Here is an 18,145-nt window from a genome sequence, read left to right on the forward strand (position 1 = left end):
CTATGCTCTTTTTCTCTTCTGCGTCTTTAACATGCACACAAGCCTTTTAAAGCTTTTTTGGTGGTAAACTACAGGCATCTGAGTAGGAATCTGAGAAGTGACCTACCTCTCTGCAAAGGGAGCTGCACTGTGTGTGAGCATGCATGTGTTGTGTGTGCGTGTGTGTAAGAGCTACGTGCTGCAGCATATCAGCCTTTTGTCATCCTGCCAGGATTGGACTGTACCATGCTGCAAAGTCAGGAAAATGAAATGGAAATAAGGGTGCACAAGGAGAGCCTGCTCAGGCTTTTTGCTTGTAAAACCAGGTTTATATTGCTATTCTGCTAAATGCAGGCTCTTTCTGAAACTGAAATTGTTCTAAGATTAATGTAGAACAAAATGATGAAACAGGAGTGGTCTGGTGACATTATTTTGACATGATTGGCTGAGGATTATGATGTAATAGGTTACAGTGCAGCCCCTTATAGGTTTTAAAATGAATTCCAAGACACCATTACAAAGAGAGCCTGACTCTTTTCTTGTATCTGAGCTTACTCAGTGAAACTCATACAAATGTACAATACTGTTTGGAATATGGAAGAACTGGATATAGAATATCCTAAGACAGATATAAATTGTGGCACAGACTTGATGTTTTACATAGAAATGGATCCACCAGGTAAAACTGCAGTCTTATTATGGAAGACTTAATTCCTCTTGGTCTTTACGATAGCTGATGAAAAATACTTAATGGATATATAGGATTTATTTACTTTGTCATTGATACGAATTAGAATTAAATTGTGTTTTTGTGCATGGTTATAGCAATTAGAATCATAACCTGTAGAAATACCTGTCTGCTTACTTAAATGTTTTTTTTACTGAATTGACCTGTTTCTCTTTTTTTTGTCATATGTAGTTCTAGCTCTGCTATTATATCGTTAAAAAATATCATTTCTTTTATTTTGCTATTTTGCTGTCATCCACACTGTAGCTAAAAAGAGATGCTGTAATAACACTTATGTTTCCTGAATCAGTGGTTACTATTCAATGGTTTGGATTGCTTTAGGAAAAACAGATTTTAAAATCTAACAGTATTAACTGCATACCGGATATCACATCATTTTTTTCATAGTATATAAAAATATTATGCTATCTTTATATTCACTGCAGCTTTAAAAATATTGTATTTTGTAGCTGGTCATAATATACATACAGGGATGTTCATAAGGAATGTTGTACTTACTAGAGAACTAAAGAGCTGGGTTGATTTTCAATCCAGATCTCAATGTAGTCCCCCTTTCTAGTAAGTCAGGAGTGCTGCAGTATCTTCCTCTGGCACCCACTGGCATACGTATGCAGCTTTGACATTGAGAAAAGGGGATGTGTTTTTTATCAGTCCTTGCATTTGGAAGACAATTTATTCTGTAGAATACTAAGATTAACACAAAGGATATTTGGGTCACAGATGGGTTTCTTGAAGTGTTTTTTTTTTTTTTTTAAATGATTGCACAGAATGCAGAGCATCATGGAAAGCTAATTCTTGTATTAAAACGTACAGTATTGCTGTGGGTTTGCATCTTTTATTACTCAGCTAATAGGTGAGAAAACAGCAATATTAGTGTAAGATCATCACATGGGAGAAAACAAAATGAAATCTTACATGTTTTATTATTTATAGTTACCTGAAGATAGTTGAAGAAGGTAAAAGCAAACTTTAGATTTCTTTTTTCCAAATGCTTTCCTCACAGGGAGAGGAGATGAGTAAAGTGTTATATTTTGCTTAAAATATACTATTGCAAGACTAACGTACTTTTTTGAAGCAGTACATCCTTCTTGTTGAATTGTATTTTTTTCAGTAAAATTCTTGATTCCTTATTTAAATACTGTCAGAGGTGGAAAACACTGTTTTGTAACTATTCCTTTTTTTTCTCATTCATGTAGTAATGTGTGATTTCAAGGAATATATGGTCATGTTTTCAATGAGTTATAATCAACTTTTTCTCCCTTTATCTGCAGCACTGCCTCCTAAGCCACCGAAACCTAATACTGTAACTAACAACGGCATGAATAACAACATGTCATTACAAGATGCTGAATGGTACTGGGGAGATATCTCAAGGTAAAACATCTCAAGACATGTATTTCTCATGTTTGACTTTATATTCTTGCTCTGTTTTTCTCTGTATGTATTCTGCTTAAGTATAGAAAAATTATGGCTCTAAGAGCCATTTTTAGGATATTTTCCAACAGAAACATATCACAGTTGGTTTTATTCCATACATGACTAAAAAGTTAGTTGCAGTCCATTAGAATGTAATATGTGAAATGATTTGGTGATTGTTCTGTTGTTTTAAGGCAGCTGTATGAAATGCTAGCATGAAATACTAGTATGAAAAGACAACACCAAGAAATAGGTTTTTTTTTTTCTTGTCTTTCATCCAGATCCTCAACTGTAGGCACAACAGTTAACAAGCCAGACTAACAAGTGCTATGTATTAGCAACATTTTAAATGTACTATATATAGGTACATTAGACCAGGACTGGCTGCTCCAATTGTGCAGGCTTGTATGAACAAGCAGAAGACCTCTGCATGAATATAATTTTGTTCCAGCAGTGAGGGGACATAGAATATACCATTTTTGTATCCCAGTTGTTCTCTAGTAATTCTAAATAAGCTATTAAATAACTGTGTTTATTTATGTGGAGATCAAGAAGGCTTACAAAAAAAAGTTATTTTAAAACAAGAATTTAGAGCACGGTGAAAGGATAAATGAGTGAGAAGAAGCTGAAATGATTAGTTACTTTTGCTTTCATTTTAGAGAAGAAGTGAATGAGAAGCTTCGAGACACTGCAGATGGTACCTTTTTGGTACGAGATGCTTCAACCAAAATGCATGGGGACTACACGCTTACACTAAGGTAAGACAGTTACAGCAGGTCTGTAATACCTTAAGTAAAATGCAATACTGCCTTTAAAATACCACGTTCTTTCGGAAATAGTAGTAGAAGTACGCCTAACTTTTCAACAAACTTTACTTGCAGGAAAGGAGGAAATAACAAATTAATCAAAATATTTCACCGAGATGGGAAATACGGCTTTTCTGACCCGTTAACTTTCAACTCTGTGGTTGAGCTAATAAACCACTACAGGAATGAATCTCTAGCCCAGTACAATCCTAAACTGGATGTAAAATTACTGTATCCAGTGTCTAAGTACCAGCAGGTAATTCAGTCTATCTTCTTTGTGTTCCACTTAATTACAAAGAAATTATCGCAGACTGGGGAGACATTTATTACAAAGAATTTCAGCTCTGTTAATATTTGAAAAAATAAAGTGGGTATAAAAGTGGATATTTTTGTTTAAAACCAACAGCATAAATTGCATATAAATAATTAAAACTTTAAATACTGCAGAAGCATTATTAGGAAATAAATTTAAGTTACTAAATACCCCACTCAGTGCTGATGAAATATATCATTTTTATTATAAAGCTGCACACTTGCAATGGAAAATTGCTTTTTATTATTTAGTTTTATTTTGACTTGCATATTGTGCATATAATATATCATACCTCTGTATTGATAAAAGAGATGTCACTTTTACCATATAAATATCTGGGCATTTTTAAGCAGTCTGGAAATCTGTGCAATGTATTGTTGTTTTTTTTTTTTTTTACCAAATATCTTTTCTTCTGTTCACCATCCCAGGATCAAGTGGTAAAAGAGGACAGCATTGAAGCAGTGGGGAAGAAATTACATGAATATAATACCCAGTTCCAAGAAAAAAGCCGAGAATATGACCGACTCTATGAAGACTACACAAGAACATCTCAGGTAAAATAGATTTGAAACCAAAAGGGGAATGGAAGTCTAATGTGGATTTAGAAGACTGTTATTTAAATTCATGTTGCTATTTTCTTCCTTCCTCCTCCTTCCTTCCACCATGACTACAATTGCCCAAAAGAGGAAAACGTACCTTATGTGCTTGCTCAGTATAGTGGAATTGCTTACTCATGTTTTAACAGTCACCACCTACAACCTAACTCTGTGCTCAAGACCGACACGCACATCCAAAGCAAGCACCTTGATTTACAAACACATCTGCATACTGGCCTCATCAGGGCTAGTAATACTAGTAATACTTTAATACTAGTTTTGGAAAGGTCTGGTTTCACTGATGCAGAGTGGAGTGATGACATGTAGATACCCTGCAGGGATGAAAAGCTCCCACTGTCCTTCTTTCATCTTATCCAATTATTAGCCAAGTCTTGAGGTTTTGGTGAATTTGTGCCGTTTTACACCCCTAGAATCAAGACTGCTCCTTAAAGTAAACAGAAAATATGCCTGAAAGTAATTGAAGAAAGGTGGAGGTGTGCAGGCAATTCGAACTTAATTGTTTCAAAGACTTAGCCCTGGACTAGCCATGCAGGGGCAGGAAGATGGACTAAATGACCTCTGGAGACCAGTCCACCCCAGTAACTTAAAATTTTATTTCAGAGAGCCAACTATACTTCTAAGGACATTAGATGGTACAAAGGGCAAAGTGCATTGCCATAAGGCTAATCTTCAAAAAATTATTTATAAAAAACTTATTTATACAAAAGAGAGCTTGTAGCTAACTCTTTGTCTAGCAGTTTTTCTTTCCTGGAAAGCCTCATCATGGTTGTCTTTTGCAGAGGCCTGTTTCCTCTGTTTTGTAAAGCTCTGCAGACAGGATGCATTCTGGTAATGGGGTATTGAAGTCATTCTGTTAGAATATACTGAAATGTCTCCATGATACAAGCCAATAAATCATCCGCTCTGTTTGATAACAACTGTAATTTAAACAACTATTTTATTTTCAGGAAATTCAAATGAAAAGAACAGCTATTGAAGCATTTAATGAAACAATAAAAATATTTGAAGAGCAGTGCCAGACGCAGGAGAGATACAGTAAGGAATACATTGAAAAATTTAAACGTGAAGGAAACGAAAAAGAAATACAAAGGTCAGTATGTGTATTTCAAATTGTATGATTCTGAAGAAAGAAATAATGCCAAGTATAAATCTGCCTAAAATTAAAGCAAGATGTCAAGGTTAAAGTTGTTCAGTTGTAAGCAAAGCAAACTTCAAATGGGGTTGATGTGAACTTGTGAAGCATGAAGCTACATTTAGAGAAATAATCTGTTCTCTTAAAAGTCTACATGAGAAAATAGCAGACATAAAGTTATGAATAAGACGTTATCAGAGTATAACATACCACATTGTTCCATTCAGAATTATGCACAACTATGAAAAACTGAAGTCTCGAATAAGTGAAATTGTGGACAGCAGGCGTAGATTAGAAGAGGACTTAAAGAAGCAAGCCGCTGAATATAGAGAGATAGACAAGCGTATGAACAGCATTAAGCCAGACCTCATACAGCTGAGGAAGACAAGAGACCAGTACTTGATGTAAGTATCATTATGAATTCACAAATGTATACATATATATAAACATATATATAATAATGTGATATAATAACAGTATAATATGATAATAATATAATACAAATATATTTATTTATTGGCATCAAACTTCTGAAACTAATAATTAATTTTATTTGGTATTATTGTCCAGGTGGCTGACTCAGAAAGGTGTTCGGCAAAAGAAGCTAAATGAATGGCTTGGAAATGAAAATACAGAAGAGTGAGTATTAAGAGATTTAAATATTCCTGTTTTTTCCTATCAGCTTGCACAGAAGTGAGATTGAGCATATTTAATTCTAGATCCATCCAGAGGGAATCTCTTCTAGGTCTCTTGTAACAATGTTCACTGTTAACGCAGGGCAGCCTACATAACCCAAGTATCAGAAAGGATTCCCTCTCACCCCCCTACTCCGCCTTACACACTCAAGGAAGTGTGTAATCAGGTTACTATAGCAAAGCACTGGAACTTAACCTGTGTCTTTATTCTTACTAACAAAATGAAGATTATAAGGTGTTGTTATCTTGGAGGCATGTCATAAATTGTTCAGAAGGTCTCTTAGGCACAGGCAGGCTGTTTCCCAATTACAGATGTTGATACTATGGTGCTATCTAGTATAGTGGTGCCCACATCAGTGTATCACATTGCTATTGAAGGTGATAAAATTGTGCTGAAGAGTGGTCCTTCTCCATTTTTATGGTCTAGTCAGTCTTTCTGGGAAACGGCAGGATAGTATTCTGTCATTTCAGCAATTCAGTTTTAGTATAGGTTCTGGCTGGGGTCTGACAACTAACTGAATATGTTTCACTTCATTCCTGGAGAAAAAAAAAAGGAAAATAAAAGAAAAAAAAAGGCAGCAAAAAGAAAATATAAACCAAATTTTAAACAGAAGCAAACTGCAAAATAGTATCGAAGTGCCTTAAATTCACAGTTAAAAATAGTAAACAGTGAAGAGTGAACAAGTAGAAAAACCAAGTGGTCTGAGTAATATTTGTATCAACATTTTCTGCTTGTGTAGTCTCCTGTGCATGCCTTCTACACTGCCTGGCTGAACATATAGCAAAAGCAGCAGATTGACAATGACTGTTTTCTGGTTTTACATTCTAGTTTTGTCCACATTAGTGGTCTATTTTAATTTGGCCTCATTTACTGAATTTCCTGCTGTTATTCTGGAAATTGTGCGACTGCTGTGGCTGCATTGTTAGAAGAAGGGAATAAAAATGGCATACACATTTTAAAGCCATGTTGTTCACTCAGTCTTAGCACTGCTCAGAGAAGATACAATGGAGAATATGTAGACACTTGTTTCCGCTGGTACTCTCATCAGTTAGACAGAAAGAGCAATGCCAGGCTGTGGTTATAACATAGCATCAAAATAGTAAGTGAAACTGTTTAAAGAAAATCTTCCTTTTCTCTGTCTCTGTGACTCTCCAATCTGTTAAGTGCTCAGGTTTCTGCTGGCAAATTAAACTTTGAGAATTTGACTTTTTCTCTAAAGTACAGCAGAAAAAAATGAGTTTAATAAGCAGCAGTAAAAATAGGAATCTCTTTCTCTAGATGCTGAAAATAGAGCCAAAACTGAATGCATTAGAATTTCTTGCAGGGCAAAGAAATACGATGGGATAAGGGAGCTGGATAGCAGGTCATCGGAAACAAAAGAACCCTTTTTTCCTGAAAAATTAAAATATGTGAAATCGCTGATCTTGGTAGACCACTTTGAGACTCTTCAGAACAACTGATTGTAAGCAGAGAGGCAGAGGCAAAGCTGACAGTGCAGGCTGCTGGGCAAATAGGGAGCTTTGGAACTGTAGAGTATCAAAGTGGTGTCCCCATAGCTGAACCAAAGACATCTTCTTTCACAGTGCATTTAACTCAGATGGTTCTATGAAACTCTGAATTAGCTTTGTAGTTGGTGGCTGTTTTGGTAAAGAAGGTCCTATACTACATGCTTTTTTCATAATCTCGTCAGGAAAGAGAACACTACTATTCCAACCTTTCCACAAAGCCATCTCCACTATGAATAATTTATCTATCTACCTGTACAACTGCTCATAGCTCTCCCAAGCAGCAGATGTAATCAATACATTGCATGATTTTTCACTGCTGACCAAGTGTTCTGATCTTTAGAAATGAAGCTGTCTCAAAATATATTGATTTTGGTGGGCTTGCTGTATACCAAAACAGGGAGCAATGGTAGAAGTGCTGAAATGCTCACAGCAGATTCTGATAGATAAAACAGCATCCTTTTATGTCCATCTTCACATCTACATGAGTATTTTTAAAAGAAACAGGGACCAGAACTTTTATTTCAGTTCAGCAGGTGAAATGTTGTAGTATTACATGGTTTACACCCGTAGTCCTACCAGGGAGACAATCTACTAACCAAATTTTTCCAAGTGATATGAAAGGAGGACTAGCATATTCATGGTTTTTGCTCTGCAACATGTTTTACAAACATCTTTTGTCTTATTTTGACAGCCAATACTCTATGGTAGATGATGATGAAGACTTGCCCCACCATGACGAGAGAACATGGAATGTGGGAAATATCAACAGAAGCCAAGCTGAAAATCTGCTGCGGGGAAAGCGAGATGGAACATTCCTGGTTCGAGAGAGCAGCAAGCAAGGCTGCTATGCCTGCTCAGTTGTGTATGTACCCTAGATGTGAACGATGTAAACATTTGAGGCACCCACCTTGAGCAAGCGGCACATGCACACTTGCACGTGTGTGGATCCCATTAGATCTTTCTGCTTAGAAGCAGACAACAAGTACTGAGGCCATTCTTATTGCCGCTCCATTTTCTACACAGCTCAAACCTGTGCTGCCCCCGCCGATGAGGCTCATTGAAAACAAGGGAAAGTAGAGCATGGAGTAACTCATTTATCTACAGCTACTAAGTCTTGCCTAACTCCTGCATCCTTAAGCTCACACAACACCTGGGAATTTGGGTTAAACCTAGGCTGTTACCATTTTCCCACCACAGAAGACTATAGAAGGAATCCTATGTAGTGACTAGCATTTTAATATTTATTGCCAGTACCTTATTTTCTAGCTTAATTTTACTCTACTGACAAACTAAAAACTGTGGTTTTGTTTGTTTGTTTTTTTCTTCTTTAGGGTGGATGGAGAAGTTAAGCACTGTGTGATAAACAAAACACCTACTGGGTATGGATTTGCAGAGCCATATAACTTGTACAACTCTCTCAAAGAACTGGTGCTACATTATCAACACACATCACTTGTGCAGCACAATGACTCTCTCAATGTCACACTAGCCTACCCAGTATATGCACAGCAGAGGCGATGAAGATCTTAATACTCTGGGTGTTTGGTTTTTTTCTAAAGAAAAGATTTGACAACATTGAGGCCTCTGGAGAGAGCAGGCTCCTTTCAGCCTTACTCAAGAATTTGAGCTGCAGTGTCAAAGCTATCTGTCTTCAGATGGGACTAGAGCTTTCCTTCACAACTGCAGTCGGAAAGATCACAGTATTAAGCTGTGAACGTATGTTTCTAATCTGAAGTGCTTTTTTTAAATTGAGAAAAGAAAAACACAAGAGAGAGAAATCCTAACCTGATCTCCCTGCAGGGACATAGAGGCCTTTAACCATGGTGCTTGTTTACGACCACTTCTGAAGCTTTACCAGCTAGAACGTTGGATTCTGCAGACACAAGGTGTAAGAGGTCTTTGTCATTTGGTTATTGGAATTTCTTGGTCACAACCTGGCTTGGATTTGGTGTTGCTGCACTCAGTGGATCCAGACACACAGCATTGTGGATTTTTTGGTTTCTGGTGAATGATATGTAGCAGAATGGCACTTTCATTTATAAGGGACACTTTAAAAGGACTTCAGTTACAGTATGTTGTTTGGAGGAATTGTAATAGTGAAGTGCCAGGAAGTGTTTTGCTTAGACATTTAAAAATCCTGTTTTAAGAATTTATTTAAGACTGAAGAAAACAGGACTTTCAATGGCATACAGTCTTTAATAATGTACATATTGGATGACTAACTATCATTGATGGAAACTATCAATACCAAACTGCTTCTCTTTTCCCCTTTGTGTTTGCTGAAAGCTGAATTCTTAGACCATGCTATGCAATACTGAATTTTCTTTAGGCTGTAGTCTTCTCTTGAGCATGTCTACAGGTTAAGCTTGTTTTTCTTTCTTCTTTACTTGCCTTCTTTTTTCTTTCTTTCTTTTGCCTGAAAATACTTTTCTTGATGATTATTTTTTGTTATTCTTTTGACGTTTTCTGGTGTTGTTTTTTTTTTTGATGTACAGGAAGCCAGCAAGAGTTGGCTTCAGAATTAAAACTATGAAATATTTTACAATTTTCTTTGTATAGAATATTGAGCTACTAGCTCAAAGTTTAAAAAGTTCATCCTTTTTTTTTTGACTAAATATTTTGTTGGGCAGTGCCTGATAAGCTTCAAAGCTGCTTTATTCAATAAAAATATATGAACATTACAAAATATCATTGAGTCCAACAATATTGTTTCAGAGATACCTTTAGAGTACGGTACCTTGCTATGTTTGCTTTTGAAGCATTTTGAACTTCTGTCATGATTGTCTTTGTATTTGAAAGATGAAAAATTGTGTATCCTTCTCTGATAATGACTGCAGAAAAACAGGAAAATTTAGCTACTGGAGTAGATAGGTTGGATTTCAGAATGAATCCACACTTCACAGTAAATAAATGACATCTTGACCTACTGTGGCAGAATTTTTGTCAGCATGTCAAGGTATTTTCATTTCATATGAAGGAAGTTTCTCTAAACTGTTGCCTGGATTTGTTTATCATACTAGTATTTTTAAAGAAATCTCCCACCTGTACTCAGAACAATTGGATACAACGTAGGGCTAAATAAGACTGGAAAACCTCTGTTCTGAAAAATGATTAGGCTTTCATAGTTAACAGTTTGGGTTTATTTTCATAAGTTTGTAGACTGAGGGAGTATCAAAGTGAACATTTTCATAGTTTCAGGCACTAGAGACTTACAGAATTATGGTTTGTTTAAAGGAAACAAATACATGAATCCCACTAAAGCAAACTTACTAGTAATTCTGGGACAATTCACTGTGGGTGGCTTGCAGTGGTTATTGTTATTATATATTTTTTGCCATGACCATTGCGGAAATTCGTGCATTGCAAATTGATAAAGTAATGAAGTTCACATAAATATTGGACAAGTTTTGACTAAGTTAAGATGAATTTATTCTTCCCCAAAGATGCACAGGGAAAACCCATTACTATTTAACGGACTTACACATGATCAAAAGAGTAGGTCCCATGGAGCTGTCTCATAACAACTCTGCTTTAGAGATACATGTATTTTGATTCCAAGCATTCAGTACTTACTAAGCTTTTGAAAATAATGAGGAATTTGCCAGTCTCCAGTAGTTTTTATATTATCTTTTAATTTTTACATTATCCCTTCATTTCTGAGACTGTAAAGCTTTTTTTTTCTTTAATTATGTGGATTTTGTGCTTTTTTGGTGGGTTGTCTTTGCTTTCCTATAGATGTATTTTCTCTCTAGAATCTATATCAGGAAACAAGATACAACCAACAAAAATGTTTCAGGATAGTCATCATTTTCAAAATTATTCTGATTTTTTTATTTTCTAAATAGAAGTTTAGCCTTCATCCCTTCCATTCCTCATTCCACCCTCCTTTCAGGCCTCTCAGAATAGGACCATTTAAATTTGGTTTTCTAATAACTGGTTTTTACTATGAAAAGCAACAATTACTCTAGCATGACAGTCATACTACTGGGCTTGACATTACAAATTAGCTCAATATACAACAATTTAACACTTGTAGCAATCCAAGGTATTCTTCAGACATATATTAATTTTTGAATGTTAAATACTTTAAGAGTAAAATCGTATTTTTTTCTCTATAAGCAAAATATATGTAATCTGAATGGATGTTTCACTTAGTATTTCTCAAGAAATTTCATCGTAGTTAAGGCATTTGGATCTAATTTTCCTCATATTAAGAAAACCTCTGCTATGTCAGTGGGCCATATCCTTAGCATGCCCAGCCCAGTACGGGATATCATTTGTTCCTGTTGTGCTGTACTACTTCACTTCATCTGTGGTTGTAGCAGAGAAAAAATAGTGTGCGTGCAAATTTGGCACTTGCTTTTATTGCACAAGCAACAATGAGAAATAAGCACTATGTTATGGGGATAAATGCTTTTAGGGCTTCGTTAGGGGAAGTTCTGCCTACACAGGGTCTGTGCAATTCACAAGGATCACTTACGCCCCCAAAGTGGGCATGAGTGGGGTTTCTTTGGTACCTGGGTATTGTGTGGCCTCTGCATTTCCCTCCCTCCTTAATGCACAGAGCTGCATCCTGCCAAAGGCCCTATTCACTGCAGAGTTGTTTGTCCTTAATGTACCATATTGTTCACTCCAGTTTTGATTTGATCTCAGACTAATATATACAGAAAAAAAGCATGTGGATATAACTGAAGAAACGCAATGCTTTTCTGTGTTTCTATTGACGTATACTTTTTCCACCTAATATGATTCAAGGGTGGGAATTGTTTTGGTATTTTTTTTGGTTTGGGGAATTTTTTTATTTTAAATCCCTGAGTTATGCTGCACTGCAGCAGCACTTTTGCAAGGCTTTTGTAAAGTATGAGGCATAACACAGAGAACCAACACCCGCAGGGAAAATTAGGAGCTTCTGATTTCCGTAAGTTGAAATTGGGATTTCCAGTTTTGGGGATATTCATGTGTGCATCAGTGCATATGCGCACACACTTGCTGTGTTTATGTATGAATAGATCTCAGTATAGGTGCATTTTCACCAAACGTGATCATTTTGCTGAATTCAGTAAGTGATATTATTAATTTTGTGTAAAGACACACACATGCACTAGACCTTTGTGGGTGCAGCATGTTTCCAAATACAGTTAGAAGACTGAGTTTCTGTGTTGTTGTTGTTTTTTTCTAAAAAAAGCTTGTCTGTATGGTTCATTTATCTAAAAAAATCTTATCAAACTGTAAAACCAAATCTTAAAATTTTCTATTTGGTGTCAACTGTTCTGTAGTAAAGAAATGGCTTTGTCTTGTAATTGGCAATGAAATAATAATGCTTGGGAAAACATGCAAATGCTTCTAATGGGGAAAACTTCTGCCGATTTTCACACAGTGCTTTTGCTATGCATGGTATTAAGTTGGGAAAGTGAATCCTGATAGTATTTTTTTCAGGGTCACTTTAGAAATGGGCAGCACAAAGCACAATGCCTCCCATAGGACAAGGTTCCAAAATACAACATTTTATGTAGAATCATGTTGTATTTACTGCAGTGGAAAACTAAACTGGACTGGAGGAGTGGGTAACGTTACATTGCACTTGTCCTAATGAGACTGCATTAGCTGCCCAAGATGCTGCTATTTTTTTTTATTATTATTATTGTTTTTAAAAATAAAGCTCTGTTCTGTTAAATGTCTTTAAAACATTAAGATTACTTTGTTTTAAAATGGTCTTTGAGGAGGTGAAGGGTAAAGTGGGTTGTAAATTGCCTTCACAAGGCAACAGTGAAAACATGCCTCCTTGAAATTTTGTTCAAGCTATAGAGTTGATGGAGCTGTGTCTTGTTTTTAAGTTGCTTTAAAAATTGTAATAAGTCTTCAAGCAGAATAAAGGTTGTTTTGAAACTGCATTTCAGTTTCTGAGGCTTCAGTGAGGACTGAGAAGTCCATTTACCAGAATCCTTTGCTGATGCTTCCTGTCTCTATATGTGAACTACTTCGAAAATGAGACCCAAGTGTTCGTATTATTAGAGGGAACTAGGGAGAAAATGATTTCAGCTTACTCTCAGCCACCCTATGGACTGAACTGAATGAAGTAGCTGACTAGCTCCAAAATAGTCTTGTACCAAATTGTGCCAAAATGACAGTTCTGCTAATCTTAGATGCATTGCTTTTGCAAGAGTATGTTTTATACTGCAGATGAAGTGCTGTTTCATCTGAAATTAGAATGAGTTTTATCATTGATTTTCATGAAGCCAGCCTGTCAACCTTTGTAGCCAGAGGTAATTTACCAGCTTCACGACTACCCCTGACAGTGAAAACCAAGGTACCAATGAAGAAGAGGGAGAATGGAGAGGCTGATCGGGCAAGGCTGATTCCGAGCATTGTCTTCTTTCACACATTGGTGGCATACAGTATTTTAACATTTCAGGCGCATCCATATCTTGCCCCAGGAGAGGTCCTCCAAGGAAGCCAGCCAGTCCCTCTAAAAGCAGAAAGAGATTCCTGTTCACAAGGTTTCCATTCCAAAATCTGCCCACGTGTTGCTCACTGTAGTCACATAATACACCCAGATTGAGGTACCTAGGTACCACAGGCTTGAAGTAATTACTAAAAATTACGTCATCACTGGCCTTACAGTTTCTCACAAGAAGCACAGACTGAAGGCTATTACAATATTTTTAGTTCACTTGATAGAAAGTGGGGTTAGATCTCTGATTAACATATGCATTGCAGTTCTTCTCAATTAGTAAGCTGATTCTTTTAAATAGACACTACGTTTATCTTGTTCCTGCTCTCAGAGCATATGCTAAGCAACACAAGGTCCTGTAGCCAGAGAGGTCTACATCTAAAAATACAGTTATGGTCATGAATCACACATCTTCCATCATCAGCTACTGAGAGAAATTATGATTGATTGATCATAATCTGCAGAAATCCACGGACCAGCGGCTTTCTGGCCTGTATCATACATTGTATAGAAATCACACTTGGCAGACTGGAAAAAAATAGTTTGCAAAAATGTCATTCTATTTTTGTTGTCTGCAGACAAATACACTCCTACTTTTTCTCTCTGCTTTCTTCCTGAGGCTTGATGGCCATTTTTCATAAGGAATGTGAAAAACTGCTTGAATCTATCTGTGCAGCTACACGTGGGTGATTTTTTTTTAAAGGCTTAGGAATACTTTTCATCCTCTTTTTCTCATGGAGCTGCTTGACTCACGTGAAGTCCTGTGCATGAGTAACTTCTCATGGGCCCCTTTGAGTAAAAATGGAAGAGGATATTTTAGACTTCTTGCTGTGGGCTATTACAAGCCCTACTGAAGGGACAGGCAATGCCCCCTCCCCACACTGGTGGAACACAGGACAAGTGCTGGCACCCCTCTGCTGCCTGTGGGGAGCCAGGCACAAAATGGCTGGCAAGGCCTTGCTATGCCTTGAGGGCTACCCAGAATGGCGGCCCTCCTTTACACTCCTGCAGGGAAGGCCCCTCTGGTTTTCAGGAGTCCTCTGAGGGACCCTGACAGCCATGGGGTGTATTAGCATGTTCCTGGAGAAGATTACATTTCAGAGACACCCAACACATAGCACAACAGCCCACCATGTCCCACCAAGCCCAAAGAGCCCACCTCTGCCTCCACCTGCGAGATGTGGCAGCCACCTTCCTCTTCCTCCCCTCCATGTTCTGTACATCCAAAGCTGAGACTGGCCCCAGCCAGCATGGCGGCAAGGCCAGCACCTATGCAGGGGCCCTTGTTTAGAGGGTGGAAACTAAGGAAATTGTAAATGGTGGGGTCCTGCCCACACCACAGGCTGGAAATGAGGCAAAAAACAACTCATTCTGCTTTGCCTTCAGGGACATGGAGTCAGACACACTTTCCAGTCAGACCTGGGTTGTACAAAAGGCACAGAGCTTTTCCTTAATGCATTTGAAAAAAAAAGCATTAACTGTGGGAGCTGTGCTGAGAACATGGTTCTGGTGTGTCTTTCTTTTTCTTTTTCTTTTTCTTTTTCTTTTTCTTTTTCTTTTTCTTTTTCTTTTTCTTTTTCTTTTTCTTTTTCTTTTTCTTTTTCTTTTTCTTTTTCTTTTAAGTCTCACTGAGGACCTATGTCCTCAAATACACAGACTGCCAAAAATAGAAGCTCTGTAGGGACTTCTTGGGTAAACAGGTATCAATCAATCAGCAGCTATTCAAACTTTGGATAATCTTTGTGGGGACCAGTACTTTAACCTCTGAACAGCAATCAGATGACCAGAAACGTCCTGATAATTCTTTGAAAAAGCAGCATTTTTATCCACGGCTGTGCCAGGCTCTATTCCCTCCCCGAACACTATTACATGAATATATCTTGTCACTCCATTCTTTCTAGCACGAAGAAATCACCCTTGCATACTAAGAAAGGAGTTTAAGCCACCAATTTAAACATGTGCAAATATTGATAGAAGAAAAATTTAACAGGTAACACACAAAAGGATCTAAAATCTGCTCTCCTCAGGTCCTTGAACAAACAATATTGACAAAACCAGGCATGAATATAGTTTTCAGATGATGATTTCACTTTCATATGTCTGATATTCCTAAATCCTTAGAAAACTCTAGCCTGAGAAGAAACATAGTGAGTTCACTCCTGAGAACATTTCTTCTTCCATAAATGTTTATTTCCTTACCCAGTTTACTTTTTTTTTTTCTTCCCCACTAATCTTGTTCTTGGTGTAAAACAAATGTTCTATGAAAGGTGCTAGCTAGATTAATCTTTCTTCCCTCTTTTCTACATCTGGCAGCCACCCTACATACTTCAGCAGATTTCTCCACAGGGTATTGGGTAGAAGAGCCATGCAGAGTCCATATTTCGTGACCTGTCTGAAGGGAAATGTGTGGCTGGTTTGTGTGGCAGGGTGGTACACCACACTTACCTGTCCAGTGCTTCATACTGATGATGGTTTTCATTGTGCCCTCTGGCCTATTACTTTACCAATCTAAAAGACAGGTAAAGCAGCTCTTAGCAGCTTGTACATTGTGAAGCTGGATGGGAGTAAAGACCTGAGAGAGCATGATATGAAAATATGATAGGAATGCAAGTCTAGCAGCTGTAGCCAGCCACACCATATTAGAAGGCAGATGCGAAGGAACCAGCCTTGTGCCTCTCACCATGTCCTCTGGGCAGGATGCCAACGGCACTGTGCTGGGGCACAGATGCTTTTCACCTTCCCTTTCAAATCCATGCAGGATTATTTTTCTGTGGGCTGAAGGCTGCCACTTAAAAACAGTGGCAAATTTGCATGCTCATGCAACTTGCAGCTCTCCCTCTGGCTCTTCTCTGTTTCAGGAAGGCATGGAGGTTGAACATTTTGAGGTGGGATTCATCTCTAATTTTAAGCACCTAAAAGAAAGACTTGTCATCAAAGCCATCTGGCAAAGCTCTCTTCATAGAGAGAGACAGGCAATTCCCAAGGGTGATTCACCCCACCTACCTCAGGCTCTATTCTTAGGCTGTGGTGAATCATGCTCTGGAGTCACTCCATTGACTGGAGGGGGAGCCCAGGCAAATGGGTGACGTGAGAGATGCAGCTTGGAGGCGGCTAAAGTTAGATGAACTCAATCTCTTCTCTGCTGGTAGGCAGCTCAGTTTCAATCTTTCCAGTACCAGCTGTGGTATCTTCTGCTCTTAGGCGTAATGATAAGGAACAATTAATTTGGGATGAGAAGTTCAGTTGGTTTTCAGAATTAGGGTCTTTCATAATAATTGTGAAGGTAACAGGGTCAAAACCATGCTGGGCAGCGTCCTCCTTAATGCTGGGTTCCACACAGAGGAAGGTGGATGAGCAGTAATGCCAGGATACTGTCAGCTTCTCTGCCAGATCCAGAGCAAGCCCTGACACTGCCTCAGCCCTGGCTTACTGAGGCCTGCCCTTGGCACCCTCAGGCCCAACTGACCGCCAGTCTGCCTGAAAGCCGGAGACCTATCTTCTGCAGAATCATTTGATCTCTTGCCAGCCATGTGATCAGCTGAAAAGGCATGGATGGAGATGCTGCTGGTTTTTCCAAGTGAGATCAGTTTGTTAGTCACCATATTTGCATTTCCTTTCTTATCCAGGGGAAACTTATGGAACTTGATGATCTTTCCTTCCATTTGATCCACAGCCAGGATCACAGGGTGGGATATTTTGACAAGAAAACTAAGATAGGAATGACTTCAGGCAAGTTACTTCCCAGGCATGCTGAGCTCTGCAGCAAGGCAGGAGAGCTGGTGGGATTCCCCATTCATCTACTATATAGAAAAATTGAGAAGACAGCAGGCTCTATGGTATTTTTTTGGGCTGTAGCACTACAGGCATGCATGCCCCAGTTGAGTTAAACCAAACCTTTCATCAGCAAATGATCTGCCAAGGAAGTTCTGGCATAGAGAGTGTCCCTGTCCAGTGAAATGGGAGACATGGCCTTGCAGAGCCCCATGGGTTTAAGCAGGTGAAGTGACATGTGGGATTATGTTCTGAGGCAGGAACAACATTTGGGAAAGAAGCTTCAGGAGACTTGAGATGAAAGAGGAGAAGCTGTTATGCAAACTGCTGTTGTTCTACTGATAACAGGCAATGTAAACAAGAAAGTCCTGGATTGTCAGGCAACCCATGAGCACCAGGAGTCCTCAGGGCATTTGAACAAGACCCTCAGAATGGGTTCACAGCATTGCACCTGTTTATGGTAAGCACTTAAGGTTTCTGGACAAGAGAACCATCCTGCATGAGGACAGACTGAGCTGGCAGGTGAATACGTCTACACAGCCACCTTCCTGCAGGGCTGTGAGTATTTCAGAGGGAGAGAGAGAATAAAGTGATTTAAAAAATGCCAACTGGTACACAAAGACACACAACTAAATGACGTTGCTGTTTTAAAATGTCTTGATGTGTCTCACTACTAACACCATTACTGAAACCGAAATCTTGTCATGG

At 38.2% G+C, this 18,145-nt stretch overlaps 1 protein-coding gene and 1 long non-coding RNA gene across 5 annotated transcripts in view; one reads left to right on the plus strand and one right to left on the minus strand.

Moving 5' to 3' along the window:
* PIK3R1 (phosphoinositide-3-kinase regulatory subunit 1) overlaps window positions 1-13,106 on the plus strand; it is a 58,890-nt gene extending 45,784 nt beyond the window's left edge. For 3 of the 4 annotated variants that reach the window (XM_066987706.1, XM_066987707.1, XM_013190861.3), the window contains 9 exons: window positions 1,999-2,101; window positions 2,803-2,901; window positions 3,025-3,205; window positions 3,691-3,816; window positions 4,827-4,969; window positions 5,239-5,415; window positions 5,582-5,650; window positions 7,907-8,077; window positions 8,547-13,106. In XM_066987706.1, coding sequence (XP_066843807.1) covers window positions 1,999-2,101; window positions 2,803-2,901; window positions 3,025-3,205; window positions 3,691-3,816; window positions 4,827-4,969; window positions 5,239-5,415; window positions 5,582-5,650; window positions 7,907-8,077; window positions 8,547-8,736 — 1,259 coding nt within the window. In that variant the 3' untranslated portion in view covers window positions 8,737-13,106. Of the gene's footprint in view, window positions 1-74; window positions 659-1,998; window positions 2,102-2,802; window positions 2,902-3,024; window positions 3,206-3,690; window positions 3,817-4,826; window positions 4,970-5,238; window positions 5,416-5,581; window positions 5,651-7,906; window positions 8,078-8,546 lie in introns of those variants that run through there. The other variant, XM_013190860.3, reaches the window with a different exon arrangement.
* On the minus strand, window positions 6,038-16,553 carry LOC136788901 (uncharacterized). Its single transcript, XR_010827455.1, has 3 exons — window positions 14,826-16,553; window positions 13,527-13,681; window positions 6,038-6,243 (listed from the first exon to the last, which is right to left on the minus strand). It is a non-coding gene; the product is annotated as an uncharacterized lncRNA (long non-coding RNA).
* Between the last annotated feature and the right edge of the window lie 1,592 nt (window positions 16,554-18,145).

The sequence above is a fragment of the Anser cygnoides genome, chromosome Z (genome assembly GCF_040182565.1).
Source record: "Anser cygnoides isolate HZ-2024a breed goose chromosome Z, Taihu_goose_T2T_genome, whole genome shotgun sequence".
NCBI classification, from domain to species: domain Eukaryota; kingdom Metazoa; phylum Chordata; class Aves; order Anseriformes; family Anatidae; genus Anser; species Anser cygnoides.